Source organism: Hemiscyllium ocellatum, chromosome 11 (assembly GCF_020745735.1).
Source record: "Hemiscyllium ocellatum isolate sHemOce1 chromosome 11, sHemOce1.pat.X.cur, whole genome shotgun sequence".
Taxonomy (NCBI): Eukaryota; Metazoa; Chordata; class Chondrichthyes; order Orectolobiformes; family Hemiscylliidae; genus Hemiscyllium; species Hemiscyllium ocellatum.
In genome coordinates, this window is record NC_083411.1 from 71,912,871 (window position 1) to 71,933,501 (window position 20,631).

General features: G+C 42.8%; 1 protein-coding gene across 1 annotated transcript in view; it reads left to right on the forward strand.

Moving 5' to 3' along the window:
• The first annotated feature begins 404 nt into the window (after nucleotides 1-404).
• LOC132820456 (2-Hydroxyacid oxidase 2-like) overlaps nucleotides 405-20,631 on the forward strand; it is a 32,832-nt gene continuing 12,605 nt past the window's right edge. Inside the window, exons 1-2 of the mRNA XM_060832607.1 lie at nucleotides 405-535; nucleotides 18,486-18,637. Coding sequence (XP_060688590.1) covers nucleotides 405-535; nucleotides 18,486-18,637 — 283 coding nt within the window. The remainder of the gene's footprint in view (nucleotides 536-18,485; nucleotides 18,638-20,631) is intronic.

The following is a 20,631-nucleotide window of genomic DNA, read 5'->3' on the forward strand; positions in this document are numbered from 1 at the left end:
CCCACAGTACAAAGATGTGCAGGTTAAGTGGGTTGGTCATGCTAAATTGCCACATGATGTACAAGCTAGGTAGACTAGCCATGGGAAATGGGGGGGGAGGTGCTGGGATTTGGTGGGATGGGGATGCTGTTTGGAGGGTTGGTGTAGGCTCAATGAGCCTGAGAGGCACTGTCCACATTGTAGAGATTCTATGAACCTAGCCCATTAGTTAAACCACCATATAGGTCTTATCAGAGACCAATCAACACACTGGAACAACATTGTTCCACCTTTCATTGTGCGTTCTTATAGAATTAAACAGTATATTTATGCATTTGGGATGAAATTGCAGCTGTAAGTTTCTAACACTATTTCATCAAATGAAAGATTTTATATTTATTCTTCAGGATTCACCCCACCCAGTAATGTCTATGATTTGCTTGGATGACTTTGAGGCCTATGCTGAACGTTTCCTCCCTTCAGCAGTGTGGGATTTCTATGCTGGAGGTGCAGATGACTGTGAATCAAGAGACAGGAACCTGCTAGCCTTTAAAAGGTTGGTGTAATGTTTTGCACTCTGAATATGTGCCATGTTTTATTAAAGCAGTGTACCACGTTATCTTTAAACCACAAACACAATAACAGCATGACTGAACACTCCTAACTTGAACAAAGACAGAGTGCTAGAGAAACTCACCAGGTCTGGCAGCATCGACAGAGACAAAAACAGAGTAAATGTCTCAAGTCCAATGACCCTTCATCAGACTGGAAAGGATAGTAATTATTATGCTGATGATGGTGAGGGAGTGAATAGAGTAAATAAAGATGGAGGCCAGAGAGCGTGAAAGACAGAGAGAGAAAAATAGAAAGGGACAGGTAAACAGAGATCTGATAATAGTCCAAGAGAGAGCGAGGAAAACTAACCAGGGTTCTCATGCAAAGTGTGAGCAGTTGAAAATGGGTCGACTATGCAGGAACAAGGTGAAAGTAAGGACTGCACATGCTAAGCTGGAAGCTTGGAACTGAGGCAAGGTGGGGGAGGGGAAATGAGGAAACTGGTGAAATCCACATTGGTGCCCTGGGGTTGAAGTGTTCTGAGGTGGAAGATGAGGCGTTCTTCCTCTGGGCGCTGGGTGATGAGGGAATGGTGATGGAGGAGGCCCAGACCTGCATGTCCTCAGCAGAGTGGGAGGGGAGTTGAAATGTTGGGCCACGGGATGGTGGGGTTGATTGGTGTGGGTGTCCCGAAGATGTTCCCTAAAGCGCTCTGCGAGAAGACGTCCAGTCTCCCCAGTGTAGACGAGACCGCATCGGGAGCAACGGATGCAATAAATGACATTTTTGGTTGATTAGAGTCAACATTAGAGTGATGCTGGAAAAGCACAGCAGGTCAGGCAGCTTCTGAGGAGCAGGAAAATCAACGTTTCAGGCAGGAGCCCATCATCAGGAATGAGGCTAGAAGCCTCGGGGGTGGAGACATAAATGGGAGGGGGGTGGGACTGGGAAGAAGGTAGCTGGGAGTGCAATAGTTGGATGGAGGAAGGGGTAAAGGTGTTGAGGGATATATTTCCCTCTCCATCCCCATTCACTTTCTACAAAGACCATACCCTCCATGACTACCTGGTCAGGTCCACGCCCCCCAACAACCCACCCTCCCGTCCTGGCACCTTCCCCTGCCACCGCAGGAATTGCAAAACCTGCAAACACCTCCCCCCTCATCTCCATCCTTTGCACAACCAAAAATGTCATTTATTGCATCCGTTGCTCCCGATGCGGTCTCCTCTACACTGGGGAGACTGGACGTCTTCTCGCAGAGCGCTTTAGGGAACATCTTCGGGACACCCACACCAATCAACCCCACCATCCCGTGGCCCAACATTTCAACTCCCCTCCCACTCTGCTGAGGACATGCAGGTCTGGGCCTCCTCCATCACCATTCCCTCATCACCCAACGCCCGGAGGAAGAACGCCTCATCTTCCACCTCAGAACACTTCAACCCCAGGGCACCAATGTGGATTTCACCAGTTTCCTCATTTCCCCTCCCCCACCTTACCTCAGTTCCAAGCTTCCAGCTTAGCACCATCCTCATGACTTGTCCCATCTGTCAATCTTCCTTCCCATCTATTCACTCCACCTCCTCTCCGATGTATCACCTTTACCCCCACCTCCATCCACCTATTGCACTTTCAGCTACCTTCTCCCCAGCCCCACCCGCCCTACCACTTATCTATCCACCCCCAAGGCTTCCAGCCTCATTCCTGATGAAGGGCTCCTGCCAGAAATGTGGATTTTCCTGCTCCTTGGATGCTGCCTGACCTGCTGTGCATTTCCAGCACCACTCTAAACTATGAAGGGAACAACTCACACACAACAGGATTTAGGGATATGGGGATGGATAAGTGATGTGGAGGAGAGTGATTGCATTTTAAAATTGTTAAACTCAGTACTGAGTCCTGAAGGCTGTAAGGTTCCTGAGTAGAAGATGAGATGCTGTTCTTCCAGCTTGCATTGAACCTCACTGGAACACTGCAACAGGTCTGACATATAAATGTTGGTGTGGGAATGTGGTGGTATATTGAAGGAGCAGGCAACTGGAAGCTTGGGGTCATTTTTATGGATCAAGTGGTCACCAAGTCTGCATTTCATCATCCCATAATACAGGAGACTGTATTGCGAGCAGAAAATACAGTCGACTTGATTAAATGAAGTGCAGGTAAATCGTTGCTGCACCTGAAAGGGGTGTCTAGAGCCTTGGATAGTGAGGAGGAGAGAGGTAAATGGGCATATGTTACATCTTCTGTGATTGCTTAGGAAGGTGCCATGGGGGTGTGGGGAGGTGTTGGAAATGGAGAAGGAGTGGATCGGGTCCCAGAGGGACTGTCCCGTGTAGAAGGTTGACTAGGGAGGGGAGGCGAATGTATACCTAGTAGTGGTGGAAATGGTAGGTTGTGATTCTTTGGATACAAATGCAGGTGGGGTGGAAAGAAGGAGCAAGAGACCATATCGCTGGTATGGGAGGGAAGAGAAGGACTGAGAACAGAAGTATGGGAGATGGGTTGGACTCAGCTGAAGGTCCTGTCAACTACAGTAGCACGGAATCCTCGGTTGTGGAAAAAGATGGACATTTCTGGGGCTCTGCTGCAAAGGTGGCATCATCAGAATAGATGCAGCAGAGACAGCGAAACTGGGAGAATGGAAGGGAGACCTTACTGGAAGCAAGGTGTGGGAATGTATAGTCCAGGTAACTGTGGGATTCGGTTGCTTTGTAATGGAAATCAGTGGGCAGCCTATCCCCAGAAATGGAAAGAGAGGAAGGAAGGGAGAAGTCAGAGATAGACCAAGTGAAGGTGAAGGCAGGGTGGAAATTGGAAATGAAATTGATAAATTATTACAATTGCACATGAGAGAGGGAAACAGCACCAATTAACACTCCTAATTCCTCTGACAAGAAAGGGCTTTCACAAGTTATGTTATGCATGAATCATTCTCTCTTAGAAAAAAATTCCAATATCACTTATCAAATCAGACTGTGATTGACACAAATTTTTGTGAGTTTTTTAAATATTAGGTGGATCATCAGTCGAATGGCCAGATTCTGAAATAACATGCACAGCTATTATCATTAATCTGGACTGTTCCAGTGACCATTTGGGATGTTTTCCTATTTAAGATGCTAATAGGTGAATTTCAATATTATTCACCAAAACAATAAAGTTTAAAAAATACAGTTGTCTTAGTTTCCCACTGGCTAAGTTTATTCTTCAAAACCTTTCAGCTTTCCTAGCAGTGACTAGGACAATATTTTCCCAGGATGGGGGAGGTGAGAAGGATGCTGTTTACCATCCAATTAGGGGAGGTGGCAAACTCTGAAAGCTGGAGGGGACACGCAGAGGCTTTTGCAGCAGGCTGCACTAATGGGTCAATAAGGGAGAAAATTCTTCAAAGTGCCTTGTTCGTACCTCCCCCAATTCCTTTGGCCATACTGCCACCATTGCTGGGTTATGGCTGACCCAGGAATTGACAGTTGGATTAATCAGCCAGTAAGCAGACAACAAGACAATGATCACAAATCAACACAATGGGGAGACTTCATGGTATAGTTAAGATAGTTAACAATCTGCAAGCTAATAATTGCAATTAATAAATGTACCATTAGCATTACCCTTTGATGTGAAGGGCACTGCTTGTGACTGGCCACTCGGGTGTTTTCCTATCTTCCTGGTGGTGGAAATTGAATAAAGATTCATGCATTTTGAGTCTCTCACTGTGTCTTACACCTGCACACACACACCATGGGTGCTGGGGAACAATAAGCACTACCGCAGTTAGGCGGTAGTGTGGGGGTTAATTATTTTTAAAAAAGGAGAAAAAATTAACAAAAAAAGAAAAAAGAAAAAATCAGGGGTGTCAAACATACTGTTCAGTCTGAGAGAGAGCTGGAAAAATAAATAAATAAATGTACCATTGGTAATTAAGACAGCACAGGCTGTCAGATACCTGACAAGTGAAAGTTGCTGGTGTTGCAGTGGGAATTTCAAAGCTGTGTTCCACAGAAGGATGGAAGAAGTTTATAAAATTGCAGATCAGAGCATGGGCCAGCAGCCAATGACTTATTTTGTCATTTTAACCTCCGTACAGAACAAACTTGTTGACTTTGAAATCTAGGTTGTGTGAAGTACATGACAAGAGCAGCCCAATCTGGCATCACGAAATATAAGCAGTACAAAATTCCTTGTCCCTGTTACTCCTTTAAGTCTATTGCTTCTGCATTCATTAAATTAGCAAATTGGATTAACCTGTCTACTTTCTGACTCTGTGTTGGTACAAGCAGTATCACTTGGATTTAAAAAAAAAGGTCTTGAATAACAAGGGAATTGGAGTGCACCATAAACCTGTCTATCTATTGCCTGGGAAAATATAATCATCATAGAATCCCTGCAGTGTGGAAACAAGCCACACTGAACCTCCAAAGAGTATCCCACCCAGACCCATTCCGCTCCTACTCATGCACTTAACCTCTACATCCCTGAACACCATGGGCAATTTAGTATGGCCAATTCACCTAACCTAGACATCTTTGAACTATGTTAGGAAACTGGAGTACCCAGAGGAAACCCAAGCAGACACAGGGAGAATGTGCAAACTCCACACGGACAGTCACCTGAGACTGTAATCAAACCTGGGTCCCTGGTGCTGTCAGGCAGCAGTGCTAACCACTGAGCCACTGAGACACTGTGCCAGCCCTGAATACTTATTATAAGATGCTCTTAAGACAAGGAATATTTCAGAAAAATAATTCAATTTAAACTTGCACCAAAAAAAAATCAGCTAGCCAGCGTATTATTCTGGAGTTAACCTGGAATAGAACAAGGTTAATGCTTATCTGTCTCTAGATAGTGTAATTAAGCCTTCATCAGTTTTCAATGAAGTTCAAGAAGTTGGATTCTTGAGCAGAGCAAGGTCAAGGGAGGCGTCTTCCTTGGATGCTGCCTAACCGAATTTCCTGTTCCTTGGATGCTGCCTAACCTGCTGTGCTTTAACCAGCAACACATTTTCAGCTCTGATCTCCAGCATCTGCAGACCTCACTTTTTACTGTCTGTAGGCACCAGACAAGCCATAGTATTACCAGTGACTGAAGTAAAAAGACTAGTCTTGCCACATAATCAGACAAGGCCCATGTGCCACATTCCCTCATGATTAGCCATGGCGTGATTGCTCTTTTCCACCCCCTCAGGAATCCTGCAGACTTCCAGCTATGTTCCCATCTAAACTCCATCACAAATGCCTTTAATTAGATTGGAATACGTTAACTTTCCCCGTGTTTCTCTTTTTTTAATGGGGTTTCTAATATTATTGATCTGTTTACTTTATAATTTTGCATCCTTTCTCCACAACCTGACCAAAAAGGGAGATGAAGTTGTACCCACTCATCCCTTTTCAATGTAATGTACAGTGCCAGAATAGTGAGAACGTGATGCTTTTCTTTCTATGATGGAGAACATCCAATATTGCTCTCCAATGCTTTTAGTGGCAGTGCTAACTCATTCGTTGAATAGGGTTGTGTCTCCTCTCAAATAATCATTTTTGCTGGTTTAATTTCAAGGTTTTAGATTTGAGAAATATCTTTAACGTATCTGAGGTCTGTGGAGCATTCACTACCATTAGATATAGGTATCCAGCCACAAGTGATCATTACTGAAAAATGTGTTGCTGGAAAAGCGCAGCAGGTCAGGCAGCATCCAAGGAGCAGGAGAATTGACGTTTCGGGCATAAGTCCTTCTTCAGCCCTAACCCGAGAATGCAACTTTAAAAAAAAGCTTTTGTAATTTACACATCGCTTTTCTAACAGATGAAAGGCTTAACAGACGATCAATTTTTCAATGTATAATTTCAGTTACATCACACTGTAAATGTTTGCTATAAATTCTGTGTTACGATCGAGCCCTCCACTATCACCTGATGAAGGAGCGTCGCTCCGAAAGCTAGTGTGCTTCCAATTAAACCGGTTGGACTATAACCTGGTGTTGTGTCCTTTTTCACAAGTGATCATTACACAAATACAGAATAAAGAAAGAAGCAAAGTCAGACCAGTTATATGAATTCATATTTTAGATAACTCACAAAAATATAATAGGGGCATTAAGTGGCTTGTGGTTTCAAGGAATGAAGAAAATGGATCAGGAAGAATTAAACACAGAGTAGAGTGAAAAGAGCATATGAAGTTTGACATTGGGAACATCTTGAGAAAATATTATATAATAATGAAAGAAACATGGGAGGGTGGGCATCGGAAGGCTTGTATTCAGTCAGAGATTGGAGTTAATATTTTAACTGCTAGGCCAGAAAATTTATAATGTGACTAGGTAATAACACCATTCAGTTTAAATATCAAATTTCATCCAATGCAGTAACCTAGAAAAATTCTGGCATAAGGAGGCTGGATTTATGCACAATGCTTATAATAACATACATCTGGGATGTAGGTCTGACTATAATTCAAGCTATCTGATGTCAGACTCTGCATGAGTAGAGTTGAACTGTTTTAAATACCATGAGAACTTGGAATTGTAGCCTTCACCACCTGCCTTGGGAGTTTTTGTTAAATGGGTGATCAGCTTCATTAAATAGCTGAGAGAGGAATTTGATACAAGTGTGTTAACTATTTATGGAATAACATTGCACAGGAATTTCCACATTTATATTTTCACTCGGCCTTGATCCAGAACAAGACTGCTTCCTTTCTTATTGCTGCTACCTTTTATGTATTAGTAATTCTGAATGTGCAGTGAGATTTACATTTTGTTAGTTTGACAAAGTAGGACCATGTTTAATGGTCATCCCCTCATTGCCTGGAGATAATGATAGTGGGCCTTGGTCTTGAACCATTACAGCTCTTGTGTTGATGTCAGTCCCACACCAGAGCACATTCTGGGATTTTGACACAACAGAGAGAAAGGACAACAATACATGTCCAAGTCGGGTGTCTGACTTGGGGTAATTTGATGCACCGTTATTCCCATAAATGGCCGCTGTCATTATTCTTGATGGTAAAGGATGGACAATGGACAATACACAGTTAAAATTTTTGCTGTAATATATTCCAAAGAGAGTTTAACACAATCGTTACACGAGGAAAGGGATTCCTGCTGATTGACATCATTGATTGAGGCCTTGTCTGAGATAATACCAAACGTGTCTTTTCATTTTTCTGTATTTTTGATGATGGACTGAAATGGGAGAACTGTTTTGAAAACCAAGGCCGTGGAAAGGATTGCTGCACTATTTTAAAGCGAGTTACTTGACACTCCTTAAAGGTGCTGTTTACGGTCTGTTCTAGCAGTGGGGGACGTTACTACAGACCAACTGCAGCCAGGGGTATGTACAAAGTGAGATTCAGATGGCAATAATTATCTGACTAGTCTGTGGAATGGTAATCAATTGTCAACGAGAAAAGCCATCTGCCTGCCAACAGCTATGTGATTGGTTCTCAGATAACTGAATATTTGGTCAGAAGCTATTGGCCCTTTGAAAAGGAAGGGGCTGTATTTTCCTTTGTGGTAAAAAAAACACTTCAAGCCTGAAGAAAATCAACTTATTGCCTCCATTGGTTGCTGTGAGTTGTGGCTTTTAACTATAAGTCAGGGATATTCTAAATGCAAACCAGTCACCTCATACAAACAAGTGAAAGTACCTGCAGAAAGAAGATCAAGTCCTGACAAATTAAAAGGATCATCTCAGTGAACCCTGTGGACAGGGACCATCGAACTTCTCAGTCTTTTCCACCGCCCATAATACCCATTCCATTAGTGTCTGACTGTATGTGAGTATAGGGGAGTTTTGTAAGGAGGTTCGGGTTTTAATAAGTAGGGTTATATGTCAATAGTGCGCAATGGTTTATCTGTAGTGAGAATCTATTTACAAACTGATTTGTAAGTCTGTACAAATCTGGCCTGTGCTTTCTGTCAACGTATATCAAAAAAACAGAAATACTAGGGGATTTTGTGTAGTTTTGTAAAACCATTAACTTCTGTGATGACTCTGGGAACAGCGGAGCTTCAGTTCGAGTACAGTACCCCAGTGCTGCATAACGTAATCTTCGTGAGCAACCTGCCCAGAAGGCAGCCCATTATTAGTGGAAGAGACATGGTCTGTGATTGAAGCAGTGAGAAGTGCAACACAAGTGGTTTCCCTCAACCAAGGTGCAAACTGAGCCCTCAGGTTGGAAATGGCAAAGGATTTCAGAAGAGACTGACTGGAAAGAGGGGCAGTAAAGACAGGCTGGCATATTTGGTGGAGTTGGAAGAAGAGTTGAGGTGCTGAGGAGTTGATTGAGGGCGGGATGAGGATCGGGCTTCTGGGGTTAGAATGAGAGTCAGTCTACTGCTTTGTGGGAATGAAAGTTGGGTCTTCTTGGGTCATGGTAGAGGAGAGGGAAATGAGAGTTTCGTAATAAGCAGCTTTTTATAAATTTACAATTAAGTGCCATTCCAAAAAGCAGCTTTGTTGCTTGACATTTCTAAATGGCAATTTTATTGGTTACTTATTTAAATTACCAACATGTTGCTTTGCAACTATTCTTTTTCAAATATTTAGAGTGTGGCAAAACCTTTTCATCTTTATTAGAATGTGCTCACTGGCCCAGTGTGTGAGAGTAATGGGGCCCTCCCTGTCTGTGAAAGGTATAGTCAATCCTGTTCTAGAGATATAAAGCTGCATTCACACATCCATTAAGTATCCATCACACTGCTGGCTTGAGTCATAGAGTCAAAGAGATGTACAGCACGGAAACAGTCCCTTCGGTCCAACTTGTTCATGCTGACCAGATATTCCAACCCAATCTAGTCCTACTTGCCAGCACTTGGCCCATATCCCTCCAAACGCTTCCTATTCATATACCCATCCAGATATCTTTTAAATGTTGCAATTGTACCAGCCTTCACCACATCCTCTGGCAGCTCATTCCATACACGTACCACCCTCTGAAAGAAAAAGTTGCCCCGTAGGTCTGTGAGAACTGCCTCTGTCAATCATGATTATCTTCTTTGATACCAGCCATGGGACGGATATCCGATTGGACCAACACATCTTTAACCTTTGTTTTGTTGGACTCCCTAACAAATTGTTCACTCCATTAGCTAATTAAGAAATGCAGAATGGAATGCTCTGTTTGTGGGATGTCTGAAGTTGTCGATGGTGACTGTTCCTCAATTTGAGGATAAAGTCAACTCCTTTTCATCAGTATCTACAATGGGTGTTCATGTGACAGATACTTGACTCACAGATCCCAGGCAAATGGGACAGAATAAGGTTGTGGGATCCAAGGTGTGCTTTGTTTTCTTTACTTCTCTGGCAGCACTCTGCCTCGTCATTAAGACATGGGGTGGAATCTCACAGGAGCCAGAATATCATGGCTCTCTCTGGATCAATGCCAATGAACACAATGATTACAGCATTGTTACTGCAATCTACTTCTTTATTTATCACTCAGCCAGTGTAACAATGCAGCGTAAAATTGCATCAAGTTATAACACAAAGCTGTCTTAGACTCACTACTGAGACTTAAGTTTTACCCACACTGGTGAGGGATAGTTGTTTAGCTGAAGTCGCTCAATTGGGTCTGTCCTCTGAGCTCCAAGCTCAGAGTCCTAATTCTGTGATGGTTGTTCCAAGGTTATCACCCCCAGATGTCTTCAATAGTTTTACTTCTATTTATTTTTCTTAGTCTTCCAAAATGTTCAATCATTTCTCCTACCCAGGACACTCATGACTCTGGGATTATCCATCCAAGGCATGGGATGCATCTGTTTCATTGTCCTCTCCTCTATCTTTGATATCGTAGCCTCCATAACCAAGAAGGTCGAGTACCCCTTCTCATCAGATGCCTATTTAATCAGCACTGTCTGGTACCACCTTGCACAGGAGGCTTTTGTTCCTGGGGATTTGGCTTCTTTTTCCATCATGCTTGTAGAGACTTAGCTGTTAACCATACTGGTACAGTGTAGGAATTTAGACGCTGCCATTCAGTTAGATGGGCCATAGCGGGAATCTAGAACATAGCATCTGACATCGAAAAAGGCCTATCTCAATGTCAGGTGAAACTGGTTTTTATATCCCAACACAATTTTGCACGTTAAGACAAGATTAGTGTGAGACAGAGACAAGATTGAAGGGAATTCTTGATTGTTGACAGCCTAATGAAGTGCGGATCTGGCTTCAATAATATGTATCGTCTTATCCACTACAAACAAGCTAGATACCAAGAAGTGGTAACATGGAGGACTGAGAGGTTGCCTGGCACTTACTAGTAAATATCTCCATCTGGGCACTAGATACCAGCATCTCAGGCTATAATCCATGGGCACCAACAAGTCCAAAGACTTTGACATCCGAAGGTTGCCAACAGGACACATCCTAACCCACTCACAGTATGTATCTGCATGTTAAAGTTGCACTTTAGGACACACCATTAACTACTATTCAAATGCTGTTGCAAAGACCCAGCATTTATGCAGAGAGACATGAACCCAGCTCACAGATCAGAATAGGCTGCATCTCATGGCTGCTCACTTGCTTCTTAGTACTCAAGCCACCTTTGGCCTACATGGATACTCACAATATTCCTGCTTTGCCTTGACTTTGTGCGCTTTCCCCCCAGAGCTACCATGTCACTTCTATCTTGCTTTGCTGTTTAGTGCTAACGCAAATTCAGGGACTTGACATGGTTGTTCGCAGTCACATCTACAGAAGTAGCCTTTACTTGGTGGGTGTGAGAGGTCCCAGCACAGTAAGTCAAGGACCAACCTTTGATAGCAGTCCAGAGGATTGGACATAGAGATCTGCCCCCTACTTATTGTGAGGTTGGGATCCTCTCCTTGAAGGGGGTCAGGAGCCAAATGATAGGCAGTCTACCACCTGTCTTGATTCTTTCTGCCCTATTGTGGACTGCTTCCTCCTTGGATGAGAGCAAAGGAGGGATTGAGTGAGATGAAAGTGTTGGCACAGCTGTTAGTGCTGGTGCAGGTGCCGTTAAAATGATGACATGTCAAGAGTGAATGAATAGGTTGCGCAGAGGAATTTTTGCCTGAATTCTTGTCTTCAATATGGTTGCTCAACAGTCCTTTATTTGAATAAGGAGAAGGTGGCAAAGACATTTCAAACGGAATTTCTCTATCCCTGTGTATTGCTGATACAATGCAATCCAGCTCTCACTGCAGTACAGGAGTGTGGTGATGATGCAACCCTGTGTATTAGACCAATAATGAGTACAGGCAGTCTTCATGGCCTGTTCCGGAGTCTGTTCACAAGTGCTCGTAAGTTAGACATTCATAAATCAGTGACCCCAATATAGGGCATTCTGCTATAACGTGTGTTTTGTCAGCATGAGTTAGCCATAACGCGAATGACAAATTGTGGCCGTTGTTTGGATAATGTGTACATTTTCTGTTAGTGATCTTCTACAGTGTGATTTTCTATAGCAGTTTTCCATAGTATGATTTTCTATAGCACAAAGTCACAGAGGAACACAACAGTCACGTTACAGCAGAATGATCTGCAGCTAGACTTGCCATTCTAAAGTGACATCCTGGAAACACTAGGTGGCATTATACTGGTACAAACTGACAAGCTGCAAACTAGCTTCTACTACTGTCCCCTAATGTCAGGTCACAAACTACAACATTAACACACAACATTCTATTGAAAATCTTAGTGAAACTAAGGAGATAAATGACTATTCCTGATTAGAACATAGAACATAGAAACGTACAGCACAGGAACAGACCCTTCAGCACACAATGTTGTGCCGAACATGACACCAAACTAATCCCTTCTGTTTGCTCTCCGTCCATATCCCTCTGATCTTTGCATATTCCTATGCTTATCGAAAAATCCCATAGATGTCCCTATTGTATCTATATCCACTACCACCCCAGCAGTGCGTTCCAGACTCCTACCACTCTCTGTGTAAAAAACATGCCCCTGACATCTCTTTTGAACTTTTCCTCTCTCACCTTAAATGCATGTTCCCTCTTTTTAGATATTTCAGCTCTGGGAAAATGATTTTAAGAACCACTCTCCACATTGACACCAACAGGCACATGGCTGCTTGTTTAGTTGTTACAAAGGCAACAACTTTTAGCAAAACCTACCAGCAAAAAATCTGTCAATACTCCTGATCCAAATGACATGTGCGTATGCCAACTCCTCATCAAGATTGCTATAGCCTTGTAATTTATGATTTTTGTAACAAACCAACAAACCTGATTTTAGTCTAGCAAATCACCCTCTTCCATCCTGATAATAGCTGAAATTCAAAATTAATACTTCTGTTAAGTGACTCTTGATCAGATGTTTTTTCTATTAGAGTGAAAAGAAGGCAAATTTCACACTATATCTCTTACACACAGCACTGAACATTACATGAGGGGGTGCGCGATATGTACTGCTCTTGTCTAATGAAGGTTTTCCATTGAATTGCACATTGCTCTGGGGAACATTTAACCTTAGACTGCTCACAGCTTTTAATCCCTGTTGACTTAATTTTCAGACTCAAAAATGAAATGTTCTTTTTTAACTGCTATGTAATAAGCACATTAAGGGAATTTGAGACAATCTCACTGAGAATGTTAGAGTTTAATTATCGCATAACCTGCAGGATTAAGTGTCCTCTATTATGGGAACATTTAGTGATTTTCTGCAGCTGCTATGTGTATGTACACAAATGAGGAAATTAATGTTTGGAAAGTTAAAGAGAAGTGGATTGTTCCACAAGATGATATAATAAGCAGCTTTCTGCTTTGTATTGTACATATAGTTAAGGATGTATCATTGTCCTCAGATGGCTTAACTTCTTTTTAAACCATTTGTCAGATGCAGCTATGAATGGTTCAGGTCAGCTAGAAAACGCCTATCAAGTCTGTCATTTGCATGATGGTTTGGTGAAAACTATCCGGGTATTCTGTGGGCAGACACACAACAGAATTCTACTAAAGTTGCATTTAAAGCTACCTGACTGAGATTAGCAATTAGCCAGTCCAATTCAGGCAAAATAGATATGGCCTTGAACATGGTGCTTAAGAAGAGTGTTGTGATTCCAGTTCTGACATTTGCTTTGCAATTTAAACAAAAAAAACAGTCATAAACCTTAATAATGCATGGTTCCTCATCATGCTACAGAGCAGTAAATGGAAGACATGTGACTTAGTAAAGGGCTGGCTTTTGTGTGGGTCTGGTTTACGTTTCAGAAACTTGCAGATAAATGATCTCCAGACTGTCACAGCCAAATCCAGACAAGTAACAAACCTCATTCGCCTGCCATCTGGGGACTGGAGTTCAGCTGTACATGGGAGAGACCACATTGCTGTTGTCTGCCCACTCCCACTCTCATTCAACACCCAACCTTGGACTTTAAGTTCTACTTATAATTCAAAAAGAAACAACCAATAGCTTTCTACTGGTGTCATTACGTTATTGTATTTTACTGGCACTTAGAGTGAGACTTAACTCGTACAGTCATAGAGGTCAACTGCACAGAAAAAGGGACTTTGCCTTATTGAGTCTGTGTCATTCCACCCACCTAAATATTTTAATCCTGTTTTCCAGCACTGGTCAACAATCAAAATCCACCCACAAACACTGAGTTAAACGTGAAAATAACCAGCCTTTAAGGAACTGCCTAAACTGCCTAAGGGTGGCACAGTGGTTCAGTGGTTAGCCCTGCTATTTTACAGCTGCAGGGACCTGGGTTCAATTTCAGCCTTGGGCGACTGTCTGTATCAGTGTCCAGGAATGTGCAGACGAGGTGGGTTAACCATGGTAAATGCCGGGTTACAGGGATGAGGTGGGTCTGGATGGGATGTGCTTTGGAGGAGTGGACCTGATGGGCCGAATGTCAAGCTTCCATGCTGTAAGGATTCTATGAGATCAGGCAATTAATGTTATACACCCTGGACCACTGCTACACAACCATTAAAGATGCCTACAGCTCCATCCTCCATTCGCACTTTGGAAAATCAGATCACAATGCCGTGTTCCTCCTCCCAGCTTACAAGCAGAAGCTGAAACAGGAGGATCCTTCACAGAAAGTAATACAGTGCTGGTCCCAGGTAGCGGAGGAGCATCTCTGGGACTGCTTAGAATCAGTGGACTGGACCACATTCAAGTACTCAGCAGAAACCTTAGACAAGTACATCACCACTGCCACGGACTTCTTTAGCAAATGTGTGGACGACTGTGTGCCAAAGAAGTCATTGTGGGTATTTCCCAACCAGAAACCTTGGATGAACCTGGAAATTCACTACCTACTGAAGATCACACATGCAGCATTCAAGTTGTTTGGCCCAGACCTATATAGAAATTTCACATATGACCTCTGCAAAGCCATCAGGGGTGCTAAGAGGCAGTACCAGACCAATTTAGAGGCCCAAATCAACCACATGGACACTCGCCATCTTTGGTGAGGCCTAAACAACAAAATGGGATACAAATGAAGCAGGGCAAGATAGCAGACAAAGACGCATCCCTCCATGATGTGTTCAGTGTTTTCTATGCTCGGTTCAAGCAGAATGCCAGTGGTGTCATGTCACTTGTCCCAACAGCCCCAGACACACTGGTCCCCTCCATCACCAATGCAGTTCGGACTTCCTGAGAATCAACACAAGGAAAATGACAGGCCTGGACAGTGTCCCCAGCTGTGCACTTAGACTCTGTGCAGACCAGCTGGCGGAGACATTCACTGACATCTTCAACCACACCTTCCTAACAGGTGAAGTCCCTAACTGCTTCAAGAAGGCCACCATCATCCTCATACCTAAGAAAGCACATACAACATGCCTTAATGACTACCACCTAGTGGCTCTGACCTTCATTGTAATGAAGTGCTTCGAGGGGCTGGTCATGGCCCACATCAACTCCAGTCTCCCAGTCTGCTTCGTTCCCTACAATTGGCCCACTGGTGTAACAATTCCACAGTGGATACAATTTCCCTCACCCTGCACTCGTCCCTGGAACATCAAGGACACCTATGTCAAACTCCTGCTCATCAACTACAACTCCACCTTCAACACCATTATCCCCTCCAGACTGATCTAAAGCTCCGTGACCTAGGTCTCAGCTCCACCCTGTACAACTGGATCCTCAGTTTGCTGACCCATAGACTACAATCAGTGAAGATGGACAACTGCACCTCCTCCACAATAACCCTCAACACTGGAGCCTCCCCTCCCCAAGGATGCATTCTCAGCCCCCTACTGTACTCCGTGTACAGCCACAACTGTGTAGCCAAATTCTGAATGAACACCATTTACAAGTTTGCTGATGACAACATGGTGATAAGACAGATATCTAACAATGACAAGTCACAATACGGAAAGGAGACAGAGAGCTTGGTGACCAGGTGCAATGATAACAACCTGTCTCTCAGTGTCAGCAAAACAAAAGAACTGATTATTGACTTCAGTAAGAAAGGAGGAGAACGCACTCCCATCTACATCAATGGCGAGGGTTGAGATGGTCAAGTTTCGAGGAGTGACAATAAACAATAACCTGTCCTGGCATCCCACGTAGATGCGACGGTCAAAACAGCACAGCAAAACCTCTCCTTCCTCAGGCGGCTTATGAAATTTGGCATGTTCATAACGACCCTCACCAGCTTCTACAGAAGCACCACAGAAAGCATACTATCCAGGTCAATAATGGCCTGGTACAGCAATTGCGCTGCCTAGGACCATAAGAAACTCCAGAAGGTTGTGTGCGCAGTCCAACCCATCACTGAAGCCAACTTCTCATCGCCACAGGAAGGCTGCCAACATCATCAAAGACCACTCCCACTCCGGTAATGCCATTCTACAACCTCCTCCATTAGGCAGAAGATACAGAACACACGCATCAACAGCTTCCTTCCTATTGTTATTAAACTGAGAAATGGACTCTCTAACTTCAAATAATGTTGATCTTGCTTCACACACCTCCTGTGTGGTGTAATCTGTATGCCTCACACTGTCACCCCGGCTTCAATTTTTGATCTCTTGCCTCTGAGCTAGCAATTATCCATTCTTACAATAAAACATAGAATTATGAATGCCAGAAATCTGAAACAAAAGCAGAAATTGGTGGAGAAACTCAGCAGGTCTGGCAACATCTGTGGAGAGGAAAAGGAGTCAACATGTTGAGTCCATCTTCAGACTAATAGTAGCTAGGAAATGGTGGTATATATGCTGAAGATGGGTAGAGATGGTAGGGAGAGTAGTGGCAGTGGGAGTGAGTGGATAGTTGGAGATGAAGTCCAGAGAAAGAGAGAAAGACAAAGACAGTTAGACAAATAGATAGATAATAGGAAGGCAGGGAGAATGAGAAGCTGATAATGGGGATGATAAGTAGGTGAAAATAAGTTGAAAGTACTGAAGCCAGATTTCTCCAGCGTTTCTGTTTTCGGTTGTATGTTCATGTTCCACTCCAGGTCTTGAGAACGACTATCTAGGCTGACATTCCAGTGCTGCACTAACTCAAATGCTACCTGGTTGTTAATCTGGGGCCATGTCTGCCCTTTCAGAATGAACATAAGAGATTTTGTCCTACTGTCAAGAAGGGCAGCTGAGTTATCCCAGTATTGTGGTCAATGTGTAACCCTCCAGCAACATGACAAAAACTCAGCATTGCTATTCACAAATCGAGTCACATTTGATGCATTGTGGCATTGACCATACTTCAAAAACACTTTATTAGTTGTGAGAACACTTTGAAACATTCAGTGATCATGAAAGGTACTCTATAAGTCTTTCTTTCTTCTTTGGAATCCTGAGTAAATGGGAGTATTTGTGGATAGGTGTGTTGTCAGGTGGACATGGCAGTGTTCTTTATCCAGGGGCCTTCAGTAAGACTGTGAGTGATGGAGAGGTCAGCAATATAACACAATAGAATTCAATACAGCAAGAAACAGACCTTTCGGCCCACCAAGCCTGTGGTGATTCCTCATCCTTATTTAGACCCACTATTTACTGACCAGGTGCAGTTTCTATCCTTCTGTTTGCCTCTCTTTCATGTGTCGATCAAGGTATGCCTTAAACGTTGCTAACATGTCTGCTTCCACCACCTCTAGTGGCATTGTATTCCAGCCACCCATCACCCACTGTGTGAAAAATTTTCCCTACACTTCTCCCCCAACCTTTCCCCTTCTTGCCTTGAACCTGTGTAAATGACTGGCAGAGCATTTTAAGACCTAAGAATCTGGTGCAGCACTTTATGGCCATTTGAATTATAGCCACTGCTGTAATGTAGGAAACAATACAACTATTTTATAATTGAAATGTCCCAGGAACAACAATGAGATTAAGACCACGAGTTGATTTTTATTCTTGCTGGATGTTGCTTAAATATGGGCCGAGGAAACTGAAGAGAAACCTACCGTTACTTCATTTTGCAACTGAACATTGTTGTACGTTGCAAAATTTCACCAAGTGCCTCACTGTTAGAGAGGGAATTTGTCTGCAGGGAACTAATGGTGCAGAAGCTCCCCTTGAAACTGAATATCCAACAGGCAGCTAAGAGGAGAGTGAGTCTTTCATTTTACTCCTCTTAGTTTCAAGATGGATGATCCCAAGGACAAACTAGAAAATGTGATCAGACCTTTAGTTACCACTCTTAGCATCCATCCCTTCCAATCATTGCTTCAAGGTGGACAGCAGCACATAGCGAAGGCTTCTTTGATTATGCCTTTTAAATTTAAGAGCTCTACACCCAGCAGGACAAGGATAGCACACGCATGGAGACAGCATCATCAGGTTTCCCTCATGGCAAACCTCACAGCTGGTTTACTGTCCACTTTTACCTGTTCCCTGACTCTATATGTTCTGTACTCAGTCATAATCATCTGCTGTGCCATACCAAATTGAATTTCTGACAATGATCTTTGTTAATTTCTTTAAAATTATCAAGTGATTCTTCTCTTATTTTCATTCATATTAGATGCATGGTATCTTTTGGATTTCTTTCATTTGTTTTTTTGTGCAGGATACAACTACGCCCTCGAGTCCTAAGAGATGTTTCAGCAATAGACATGAGAACCACTATTCAGGGCACTGGGATTAGCTTTCCTGTAGGGATTGCTCCAACTGGCATTCCCAGTATGGCCTGGCCTGATGGGGAAATCTGTATTGCCAAAGGTAAGTGTTGGCAAGTTGGTAATTATGTTCCCTCTCTGGTACTTGCATACTTTCCACTTCAGATTTCAAACTTGATGAGAGGGCTTCCCAACCCTGAGACATATCAAGACATTTTCAAGCTATTTAAATACAGTACTCCTGAAATGTAGTTGCTATTGTAATTTATGTAGTGCAGCCAATTTGCACATCGCAAACTCCTATAACGAGTCATAACGACCAGATAATCTATCTCCGGTATTCATTGAAATGAATAATAATTGACTGCAACTTTAGAAATAACTCATCTGCTCTTACCACCTGAGAGAATGTCTCATTTGACAGTGCTGCACTCTTTCAGTACTGCACTGCAATATTAATTTACATTTTGTGCCTCTTAAGTAAGACTTGAACTCAGTTCTGATTCAGAAGCAGAAGTGTATCACTGAACCAAAGCTAGCACAGTCATATTTCTGGATTTTGTGTGAAGTGACTTTTTAGCAATCCCAAAGCATTGTTACACTCAGTCTTCAGCAGTCTACAAGCATGTCTGACGAATTGACAAATTTACATCTTTGGCTCTATCACTGAATATCTGTCTTAATGTGCAAAGCAGAAATCTGATCCCTTATATCGAAACCATAGAAAATATCTTAACTTGTGAAGAGGTGAACATGTAAAAACAATCAGAGGTAAAGGGCATTCCAGTCTAACTAAAATGGGTGGTCATCCTTCCATGTTCTTAATTCCAGTGGTTTTGCATAAGTGTCTACCTATTTCCAACCATTTTTTTTTGTTTCTGTTTTATAGATTTGTCCAGTTTCCTGTCATCAAAGCACACCTTAGGCACACTACTTTAAAACCATCTCATCAAATAGCCTTATGTTACTGGATCTATTTTGGTTTTTAATGTCTAACCTGATTCACATGTTTATAATACCATTCCTTTGAAGTTGGTGTGCTCTAGCTTCATAATACATAATGCAGAATACTGTATTTTTCCATGAAACAATTTTTCACATCAATTGACAACACATTTTAACCTTGAAAAAAAAACACTTGAACCTGATTGCTAAAGAAATTTCCTGTCATATGATACAAAGTCCATGAGCTGTAGTTCAGGGAAAAATAAAGATATTTTTGAATTTTATTTCAGAATAGACAAAAATCCAATATCATACTGAAATCTTGAGCTAAAAACCCTGGAATCTTATTGGAGAAGACAGAATTTAGCTTAGAATGCCTACAGTGTAGAAGCAGACCATTCAGCCCATTGAGTTCACACCACCACTCTGAAGAGCAGCCGACCCAGACCAATTGCATCCCTGTAATCCTGCACTTAGCCTGCACATCCGTGGATACTATAGGCAACTTCACATGGCCAATCCTCCTAACTAGCACATCTTTAGACTTTGGGAGGAAATTGGAGCACCCACAGACAGTCACCCAATGCTAGAATCAAAATTGAGTCTCTGGCACTCTGAAGCAGCAGTGCTAACCACTGAGCCACTACATCAACTGTGTTTCTTTTTTGGTTATCAGAGGTGACTTGATAAAATAGCAGTCCTTTTTGTATTGGTGCCCTACTTTTCTTTGCTGGGTCTGGAGAGCAAAGCTATAACATTCTCTTGTGCCACATGTCCAATTCAGTGTGGGGATGAAAGTGCACCAGAAGATTGAATCTGCAGGGTTCCTTGGGAGGTGAGCCAAGTGACCTCTAAGCAAGAGTGGAGGCTTTGGATACAGCCTTGAATACAAGGTGGCACTGGGACTGTACTGCAGTTCAAAGTAAATAAAGAAGTACACTTATAGCGTCCTCCAGCTCTCACCCTCACAACCCACCCCCATATCCATGCTATCTCTCAATGTCTTATATCCTCCATTCTACCCTGTGCACCTTACTACCCTCATGGCTCCTCTTACCCTCAGACCACCCCATGTTCCTCTGCACAACCACCCTAAAAGTTCTCATATACCCCACGAACATGTGATCCTGTGCCCATTGCCCTTCGTCTGAG